General features: G+C 38.5%; 2 protein-coding genes across 2 annotated transcripts in view; one reads left to right on the plus strand and one right to left on the minus strand.

Annotated features, from left to right (window-relative positions):
- The window catches only part of ACAD11 (acyl-CoA dehydrogenase family member 11), a 140,610-nt gene that overhangs the window by 47,705 nt on the left and 81,913 nt on the right, over positions 1-10,992 (minus strand). Inside the window, exons 12-13 of the mRNA XM_007936963.2 lie at positions 10,034-10,141; positions 7,662-7,760 (exon numbers count right to left, since the gene is read on the minus strand). Of these exons, the coding sequence (XP_007935154.2) occupies positions 7,662-7,760; positions 10,034-10,141 (207 nt within the window). The remainder of the gene's footprint in view (positions 1-7,661; positions 7,761-10,033; positions 10,142-10,992) is intronic.
- On the plus strand, positions 4,617-5,669 carry ACKR4 (atypical chemokine receptor 4). Its single transcript, XM_007936950.2, has one exon. The coding sequence runs from the start codon at positions 4,617-4,619 to the stop codon at positions 5,667-5,669; it is 1,053 nt and encodes a 350-aa protein (XP_007935141.1).

The raw sequence follows: 10,992 nt of genomic DNA on the forward strand, positions 1-10,992 counted from the left end.
ATATATCTGGAATGCCGTTTTTCCAGTTTGTTCCTGGGATAGTATTACAGGTAGGCCACACCCCTGGGGAAACTCCCCCTAGACTGACCAGCCGCTTAGGACGCAGTCATGTGATCCATCATGGGAAACACCACTCACAAGTGAAGTCCAGCCAAGTTGACACATCTTCAACTATCACAGCTGGCTAACCAGAAGTCTGGCGGTTCAAACCCACCAGCCACTCCTGGGAAGGAACATGGGGCAATCCACTTCTGCAGTGATACTGCCTCGGACCCAAGGCGGGGTCACTATGAGTCGGATCCAACTCAACGGCAGTGAGAGTGAGAACTCTTTAAAGAGCTCTGGTGGTGTATTAATTAAGGCATTTGGCTGCTAACCAAAAGGTCAGTGGTTCAAACCCACCAGCTGCTCTGTGGGAGAAAGATGAGGCAGTCTGCTTCTGTACAGATTTACATCCTTGGAAACCCTGTGGGGTCTTGAGTCAGAATTGAATCAATAGCAGTGAGTTTGTTTTTATTTTTGAGGTACTCCTTTGAGTTAGTTTAAAAACCAAAGCAAACCCACTGTCACTGAGTCAATTCCGACTCATACTCAACGCCCTTAAGTTTCCAAGGCTGTAAATCTGTACGGAAGTAGATTGCCCTATCTTCCTTCCTCAGATCAGCTGGTAGGTTTGAACTTCTGACCTTGTAGTTCAGCAGCCAAATGCCTTATCCAGTACACCTCCAGTGCCCCTTAGCTGCAAGCAAATTGCCTTTGCCTGAAAGAGCAGTGGACAGCAAGGAGGGGAAACTGGATGTGCCCTCAGACATTTATTGAGGGGAGGATGAAGGCTCTAATGATCTCATTCCTATGAGTCAAAATGGTGAGGCCGGTTGCTTAGAGAGAAAATGACAGAAGTCTGAAACAACCTCTGCAGGTGGAGACTGAGGATGACTGGCCTTGCATGAGAAAATAAATAAGGGAACTGACATGCAAATGAGAGGAAAGTCAAGTTCAAATACACCACCAAAACCACAAAACCAAACACACTGCCATCAAGCTGATTCCGACTCATAGCGACCCCCTTTGGGTTTCCGAGGCTGTGAATCTCTATGGAAGTACATTGCCCATCTTCCTTCCACAGAGCAACTGGTGGCTTTGAACTGGTGACTTTATGGTTAGCAGCAAAATGCCTTATCCGCTATGCCACCAGAACTCCACTGTGCCATAGAGGCCCAAATCTGCACACATTTCTGTTCCTTCTCTAACTCTCATTTGTTTGGAAGTCAAAGCAGGAAAAGTAAACAGCCTTCCCAGACAAAAGGTTCTGAAAGTTTTTATTCTGGTCTTTGAAGAAGACAGTCACAAGAGGGCAGGAGAGTTTAAAGCCTCATGGAAAGGCACAGAGGAAGGATCGAGGATAGAAAAGGAATACAGTGAAGCCAGGAGGAGTTTAATGGTTTAAGTAAAATATTAAATTATGTGGCAAAGAAAACATTAAGTTCCACAATAAATCCCTAGTGATTGCACTCATAATTTAGCCTTTGATAATTCAGTCTTCAAAAAAGGCAACTTTCTGGGTTAAAATCACTGTTGTTTTCTTTCCTAGACAAAAGCACTTTAGGGAGTTATTTCTCTAGCTGCTACGTGCCCTCGGGTCAGTCCTCCTTCTGGTTTGGCAGTGCCTCAGCTGCAGGCACTTTCTTGTTTCTTTGGCTAGATGGAAACTTTGAAAAGCTTGTGATTTTTGAAACAAGATGGCATTCTTTCAGAGTTATCTCCTAGCACATTTAAGAATTTGGATTTGACTCAGTAGGATGGCTACAGATAAAGTAAAAGATCAAGTGCTCACAAGGTTAAATTTCAGGAAAGACTCTTGGATGCAAGATAAAGAAAGGCGTGGTGTAAAACGAAAACAAAAGTAGCCTGAGTTAAATAGAAAGGGCATTTGATCTTACACTCTGCACTCAAGACTGCTCCTTTCTACCGACTGAAGCAGGTTGGTTTTTTCTTTCTCTTCTCTTTCTGGAAAGAATTTTGGGAAGTGATTTTTTAAAAACTCAAAGGCTTTGTCTATTTACCTTTGTAGAAGGAGCCTTGATGCATGAAAGTTTAAACGTTTACATGTGCAAAAAATAGCTGTGTATTTTAAACTTAAAATGAAAATCTGAACAAAGCAAGAACAAAATATTATTTTAATACCATTACTTACTTGACTGTAAAATTTTGTAATGAGAAAATCAGCTTTGCTATGTTATTTCGCTGCTTTATTTTACAAACATTAAGTTTTTGTTCTTGTAATAATTATAATGACATTTACATGTGTTACTATGTATCTGCTAGAAGGAACATTTCTGCAAATAATTTCCATCCCAGCTCCAATTACTCTCATTTTTAGTAAGATTAATTCTTACTTAAAAATACAATTCCTTAGTATCCTATTTTATTTGGCCATACTCTTCTTGATTATCATATTAAAGAATTCTGACAAGAGAGAAGAAAAGAACAAAGTTCATATTGTGTTAATAATTAAGGTATAAGAAAAAAAAGGTCAGGCAGTCTTACCAGATTGAAACTTTTCAAATAACATCCAGGATAAAAACAGTCTTGAGCACCTAGCTCTGGTGGTGTAGTACCTCAGGCATTTGACTGCTAAGCAGAAGGCTGATGGTTCAAACCCACAAGCCACTCCTTGGAAGGAAGATAGGGCAATCTACTTCTGTAGTGGTACTGCCTTGGAAACTCAAGGAGGGGTCGCTATGAGTCGGAACCCACTTGATGGCAGTGATTTTTTTTTTTTTTAATTTCTAAGGAAAACAGATCTTCTATCTAATATCTTGCCTCAAGGAACTTTTTTACGTTGCTTTACTCATTCAAGAAGGTTCTAACAAGTATAAGAACACTCTTTTGAAACAGTGTAAGTTGGTATAGTGTTTTAAAAAATAACATTTTCACTGTTGATTCTATAAGAATATTTGAGAATCTTCAAAGGACAAAAACAGTTAAAGGAACATAGAAAGGTTAAAAACAAAGTAAAAATTCAGTACTTATAAGAAAAACATTGAAAAGTCATTATTATATACATTTTGAAACTTGTGAATTCTGTAAAGTTTGTCTTGAAACTATGGATGTGCATAGTTAAAATAACTTAGTGTTGAGACAGGAAAATCCTGACATGTCATCTATCCATTCTAGATTATACCTGCTGGCAAAACTTTCCATTGGACAAATATTTACTGAGCATCTAGCATGTGCCAGGCACTCTGCAAATGTTAAAGTTACAAACAGAAATTAAGCAGTACATATCCTTGGGGAACTTAGAGCCTAGAGGGAAAATGTAGTCAGAGAATCACATCTTTCCCATGAGATGTGGTCAGTTCTCTGAGCTGCAGAGATAACTCCGGATGAGGAAAGCCTTTCCGAGGTGACATCCAAGTAGAGTTGAGTAGGAGTTGGCCTTTCAAGGGACTGGCAGGAAACAGAGTGCCAAATAAAGGGACCAGAATGAGCCATGATGTAGATATGTGCTGCAGCTTAGTGTGTGCTATGAGACTGCCATCAACTCAGTACTGTTGCTGTCTGTGTGTGGAGCACAGCACAGGGAGAGGTGGCAGGAGCCCTGGGTGGGACCAAATCACAGAGGGAGCCTTGAGAACCATGCTAAGGAGCTTGGACTGTGTCTTTAAGGTAAAGAGAGGTCACTGCAGAGCTAAGCAGTAGAGTGACAGAATGGCATTTCAGAGATAGGACATTCTGGTGGCAACAAGAAAAACATTTTTAGAGGTAGCAATGGGGAGGAATAAGAACAGTAGGATACGAGTTAGGAAGATACTGTAGTAGGCAGGGGAGAGGCATTGATGACTCAAAGTAGGACAGTGAGAGTACAGATTAAAAGGAGGAGGCAGATTCAAGACCTATTTGAATGGCAAAGTCAGAATTTAGGAACTGATTTGAAATAGGGCTAATAAGAGAAGTCAAGAATGATGCAAGCTATGGCTTGGATGACAAGAGGCTTTTCGATACTATCAAATAAGAGTATACAATAAGCAAGTAGTAAAAATTTGGGAAGGAAAATAACTAAAGAAGGCCTTATTTTATAAAAACTAACTAGTAAAAATCAGTGTAAATGTGGAGATAATTTATGTAGCTTATTTTAAATAAATTTATAATAATTTATAAAAATGAAGATAAATTTATAAAGCAGATGCAATCCACAAAAAGCACAAAAGTGTTTATGGAAAAACTATAACAATTTTTTGATTCTTTTTAGTTGATATCCAATTGAATTTTCATATTTTAAAAACTATTTTTAACATAAAAGCCCTTATTGTTTTTATTTAGGGGTTAGTGATTTGGGTAACTCCTTAGAGTATTTGTTTTATCTTCCCTGGGTAAAGCCAAGCTCCTGCACACAGACTTGTAACAGCAAAATGAATAATATTGAAGATATATTCCAGTGTGGCTCCCTTCAAAGAGTTTCTAAGAATGCCAGCTTCATATTCACATAAGGTACAGCAACAATCTATTTTGTAGTGAAAGAACAAACGTGTGCTGGATAAAACATGGTTCCTTTTAAGTCATATTCAAATGAGTATCTAATAGCCTGTAATATCTTTGCCATCTAGATTGGTGCCATGGCTTTGGGACACAACCAGTCAACAGACTACTACTATGAGGAAAATGAAATGAACGACACTCATGACTACAGTCAATATGAAGTGATCTGTATAAAAGAAGAGGTCAGAAAATTTGCCAAAGTATTCTTGCCTGCCTTCTTCACAATAGCTTTCATCATTGGACTTGCAGGAAATTCCATAGTAGTGGCAATTTATGCCTATTATAAGAAACAGAGAACCAAAACAGATGTGTACATCCTGAATTTGGCTGTGGCGGATTTACTCCTTCTATTCACTCTGCCTTTTTGGGCAGTTAATGCAGTTCATGGGTGGGTTTTAGGGAAAATAATGTGCAAAGTAACATCAGCCTTGTACACAGTAAACTTTGTCTCTGGAATGCAGTTTCTGGCTTGTATCAGCATAGACAGATATGTAGCAGTAACTAAAGCTCCAAGTCAATCAGGAGCAGGGAGACCATGCTGGATCATCTGTTCCTGTGTCTGGATGGCTGCCATTTTGCTGAGTATACCCCAGCTGGTTTTTAATACAGTAAATGACAAGGTTAGGTGCATTCCCATCTTTCCATATCACCTAGGGACATCAATGAAAGCAGCGATTCAAATGTTGGAAATCTGCATAGGGTTCATCATGCCTTTTCTTATTATGGGAGTTTGCTACTTTATCACAGCAAGGACACTCATCAAGACACCAAACATTAAAAAATCTAGGCCCCTCAAAGTTCTGCTCACAGTGGTTGCAGTTTTCATTGCCACTCAGCTGCCTTACAATATTGTCAAGTTCTGCCAAGCCATAGACATCATCTACTCCCTGATCACTGACTGCGACATGAGCAAGCGCATGGATGTTGCCATCCAAGTCACGGAGAGCATTGCACTCTTCCATAGCTGCCTCAACCCAATCCTCTACGTTTTCATGGGAGCCTCTTTTAAAAACTACATTACAAAAGTGGCCAAGACTTATGGGTACTGGAGAAGACAGAGACAAAATGTGGAGGAGATTCCTTTCGATTCTGAAGGTCCTACAGAGCCAACCAGTACATTAAGCATTTAAATGTAAAACTCTGTCTTCCTCTTAGTTACACATGAATGATGCTTCCCCCTCAGATAAAACATCTGCATTACTCTGAAATTCAAATCTCAACCACTGTGGTTGCCATTTACAGCAAAAAAGGGGTAGGGGGTGGGAGAATAGTAAGAGTAGAGGCAGAGAAAGGAAACAAGGCAATAAATGTACAATCATGAAAATGGAAATAAATAATACAAGAAAACAGTAGCAACAGGCATACATAACCAAGAACTATGCTTCAGGCTAGGCTGTCTAAAATAGAGTAATGAAGAGACTTATGTTAAGGGATATATATATATATATATATATATATATATATATATATATATATATATATAAAACCCTCACTGCTGTTGAGTCAATTCAACTCATAGTGACCCCTCCTTGGTTTCTGAGGTAGTATCTCTACAGAAGTAGATTGTCCAGTTTTCCTTCTAAGGAGTAGCTGGTGGGTTTGAACCACTAGCCTTCTGGTCAGCAGTCAAATTCCTTAGGCACTATGCCACCAGAGCTCCTAAGGGGCATTTATAGCTATTTTTAATTATCTAAATTTTAATATAAGAACCATTTCCTTGTGTTATTTTAGTATTTAAATAACTATGTAGCAAAAAAATAACTTTTTTTCTGTTTCTTAATTTGTGATTTCATAAAATCCTAGAAAGAATAATAAACAACAAGATAAATACACCCAAGCTTTTTCTGGCCTTTTTCTTATACCCTGGCAAATTTCTAAAGATAAAGTCTATTTCCATGGTAATGATTTTCTTTAGTAATAACTGATTTCTTGATAAATATTAGCTTTATCATTTATATGATAGAATTAATCCTCAGATTATCATATTTCTCTAGGTTCTAATTTTTATAACATCTTCAAGATCTCATCCATTTATGTGAACCTATTACTAAGTGGTGACTAAACAAGGTATTAGCCTATGTGTAAAGTGTCTTACTTTTCATTCAAATATTTGTATTTTTAAGCAATGAAACTATTATAATAAATTATTTTCAATAATGGGTACAACTGATCTTCTTACAATCAAATGTAAATTATTATCCTCTGTGTACCATGTCCCTATTAAAATTAAATTTTAATAGAAATTGCATTGATTGAAAATAGTACACACTAATATGAATTTGAGGAGCTCTGGTAGCATAGTGGCTAAGGCACCTGACTGCTAACCAGAAGGCTGGCGGTTCAAACCCACCAGCCACTCCTCAGAAGGAAGGATGGACAATCCTACTTCCATAGTGATACTGCCTCAGAAACCCAAGGAGGGGTCGCTGTGAGTCAGGGCTGACTTGAAGGCATATAACAACAACAACAACAATATGAATTTGAACTCTCATGAACTGAACAAAACAAAAAGATGTGTTTTCTGCTCTTAAACTAAAGATCACCTTATCAAGACTTTATTTTAAAACTACTTTTCAAAAAACAAATTAAAAAAAAAAAAAAAAGGACCAGGTTTGCTGGTCTGATAGATCCTGGTGGAAGCCCTGAGACAATGGGCCCTAGCTGCCCTTCAGGTCTAGAATAGAACCCACTCCTGTGCTTTCCAGTCAAAAGACAGGCATGTGAGCTGAACATTTACATTAGGTAGGTACACTCGGAGAAATCAGTCATGGGAGAGTAGAAGGGCTGTGTATGCACAGGGAGACAGCTGGGGGGAGGGGCAGGAATCATGGGAGAAAAGGACACAGGGAAGAGGTAACTATGGGGAGGAAGTGGAAAGAGCTGTCTCATTGTGGGAGATTACAGTCAATGTCATGAGACACAGTATATATGAACTGCTGTATTGAATAATTTGCTCTGTAAACTTTCACCCAAATAACAATAAAAATTAAAAAAAAACCTACTTTTCCAAATTTGAAAATGCTTTCAAAGGCAGAATTTAAAGAATTATGATAATTAATAACTATGTATAACAGTATTATTCTAGCATAGCATCTGGTGAAAAAATTATTCTGAACACTCACCACTGCTCCACCACTTCTTGCCATTAATGACATAGCTATCACCATCTCGTTGGATGCTGGTTTCAATATTGGTGGCATCACTTGAAGCTACATTGGGCTCTATAAATAAGCAAAGGCTGAATTTACTAGCAGGCGGCTATCATCAGTTTGCAAAAGAGACTTGAAGAAGCAATGTGAACTCTCTGAGGGCAGAAGCATTCATGTTTTTTTCGTTTTCTTATCCTTCCCCCATTCTATCCAGGTCCTCCATGACTACACACAGTAGGTATTCAATAAATGTGCATTGAAAGAATAAATGAACTATTCTAGAAGAATGAGTAGCAGCGTTCTGCTGAGTTATGTTCTTGGGTTCCTTGTTGACATGTGACTTTGGATACAACTCACTCAGTCTCTTCAGTCATCAAAAGCAGATAAAAATTGTTCTTCTATACTTTCCACAATGGAAATCTTGGCAAGACAGAATTCCTCACTATATACCTTACTATCGTAAACAATTCCTAACTGTGTCTTGCAAATTTCATCAGGAATCCTTTCACCAATTTATATTTGCATTCTTCAAAGCCTGCTCAGCACTTCACAAAGTTTGCCATGGGGCACCTTAAATGACTGCTATCCCCCATGGCATTTAAGCACTCCCAAGTCTGCTCTGGACCATACTAATCCATACTTGTTAATATGTTGCTCTTTTGGTTAGTCTTTCAGATATTTCTCTATTTCTAAAACTAGAGGCCCCCAGTTCCTTGAGAAGGGGGCTGTGTACTTATTTTGGAGTCCCCAGTTAATGCTTTGTAAAGAGCTCTGGTGGTTAAGGCATTTGGCTGCTAATCAGTGGTTTGAATCCACCAGCTGCTCCGTGGAAGAGAGATGGGGCAGTCTGCTTCCACAAAGATTCATAGCCTTGTAAACCCAATGGAGATCACTATGAGTTGGAACTGAGTTTGTGGTAGTGGGTTTGGTTTTTGGTTAGTTGTTGCTTTGTAGATAACACATTATACTGTAGATGTTTAGTAAATGACTCTTATTCACTTAAATGGAGACCAGCGGTGCTATTCTAAGAGCCAATGCAATTATCATCTTAAAACCAAACCTATTGCTGTAGAGTTAGATTCCTGAGTCTACAGGACAGGGTAGAACTGTCCCATAGTGTTTCCAAGGCTGCAAATCTTTACAGAAGCAGACTGCCCTATCTTTCTCCCACAGTGGCTGGTAGGTTCAAAGTTAGCTGAGCACTGAACCACTGTGTCACCAAGGCTTCTCTATGCAATATCATTAAAAAAAAAACCAACTCACTGCTGTTGAATCATTTTGCCAACACATAGTGACCCCTCCTTGGTTTTCCAAGGTGGTATCTCTACAGAAGTAGATAGCCCAATTTTCCTCCTGAGAAGTGGCTCTTGGGTTTGAACCGCCAGCCTTGCAATATCATAGAGGACAGTAAATTTGGCTATTATTGAAAACACATAAAAATTATGGCCAGGGGCTGATGGAAATGTTCTGTATGTTGAGTGTAGTGATGGTTAAATGGGTGTACACATTTATGAAATTTAGGCTGGTGGTTCATACCCACCAGCCACTCCTCGGAAGGAAGGTTGGGCAATCTACTTCCGTAGTTATACTGCCTCGGAAACCCAAGGAGGGGTCACTGTAAGTCAGGTCCTACTCGATGGCACATAACAACAACAACAACATCTACATAGTCAATATGAGTGCATTTTATTGTGTGTGAATTATACCTCAATAAAGTTGATCTTTAAAAAGAAAAAAATATATAGCCAGATAGAATTTCATCTAATTCTAAACTCAACTACGAAACAATGACTCTGAGTTTTTAATTGTATAAATGGTTCTAAGCCCAGTTTTATTAACATTTTCCTAGTTTTATTTTCCCACATGACTGTATTTGAGCCATGTGTCCAACACTAATGAAGGTTCTATTTGTACAGGTTTATGGAAGAGCTGATTATTTTGTAAGAATAAAAATAAAATTATTACAAAGGTGAATACTCTCCATGTGAGGGCAAAGGAAATCTTAAATATCTACAGATTGCAATTTTAGAAATGCAAGTCAAAAGATCATGAAATTAGTTTTACCATGCTGTTAATGCCTAAAGCAGGCTAATTTAGAAAACAAGATCTAGTTTTTTCCTCTCAAAAGTGGACAACTGTATTCTGTACATTTTAAAGTGCCAAAAAATTTAAAACTAGGCTCGCATAAACATGTTTGCTCTCATAAAACAGCAAACATAATCACATTTCTGGAAATAGGCAAATTTGCTTGAAAAATAATGCCACATGGCACGTCTCTTCAACTCATCCATACTCACTCCTGGATAACTGGCTCCACAAGGGAAGAGTGGAGGTTTGCCATTTACCTGTCATACAGAAGCAGGAGGTAATTCTCCCTTGAAGAAGAGGCTCAAGCCACTGCTGCTTCTGGTCCTTGCTTCCATATAGGTGCAGAACCTCCATGTTCCCCGTGTCTATATGTAAAAAGAAAACACATTCATTTTGCACTTAAAAATATACGAAGTATGAAATCTTTAACTTGATGTTGATAATACACACGTGGTCTTTATTTTTGTTGTTGAAAATTTACATTGCAAAACATACATCCATTCAACAGTGTCTACACATATAATACTTCAACATTAATCACATTCTTCACATTGTGCAGCCATTCTCACTCTCCTTTTCAGATTTATTCCTTCCTTTTTGATGTAAACTCATTTCTCCCCTCAGCTTCCTATCTAGCTTTTTGAGTTGCTGTTAACAATTTGATCCCATACACTGAATGCAAACTTTCTAAAGCAAATACTTGCTAACAAAACTCTTTTGAAACAGAGAAAAATAACTAATACTGATGGTATGTTCCGAACAGTTTCTAGATAGGACATTTGGTGCACATTTACTCTATTTATTCAGAATCACAGACTCTTCTCTAGTTCACCCCAAAGGAGCATGGTTCTAATGAGTTCTAATCAAATTCTCTTGCATATGTGCCCTGCTAGGAGCTCTGGTAGCATAGTGCCTAAGGCACTTGACTGCTAACCAGAAGGCTGGTGGTTCAAACCCACCAGCCACCCTTCAGAAGGAAGATGGGGCACTCTACTTCTGTAGTGATACTGCCTCAGCAACCCAAGGAGGGGTCGCTATCAGTCAGGTCTGACTCAATGGCACATAACAACAACAGGAGTGACTGCAGTGCTCCTGGAGAATGATTCACATTTACATGTTGAGACTCCATCCCTTGAATCTACTTGACCCTCAAAGATACCCTATCTTTTCTAGTTCCACATGTTTGCCTAGACCAGGCTTTTTTTTTTTTTTTTTT

This window comes from Orycteropus afer, unplaced genomic scaffold (genome assembly GCF_000298275.1).
Source record: "Orycteropus afer afer isolate SDZICR_OR568_19922 unplaced genomic scaffold, OryAfe1.0 scaffold00003, whole genome shotgun sequence".
Classification (NCBI taxonomy): Eukaryota; Metazoa; Chordata; class Mammalia; order Tubulidentata; family Orycteropodidae; genus Orycteropus; species Orycteropus afer.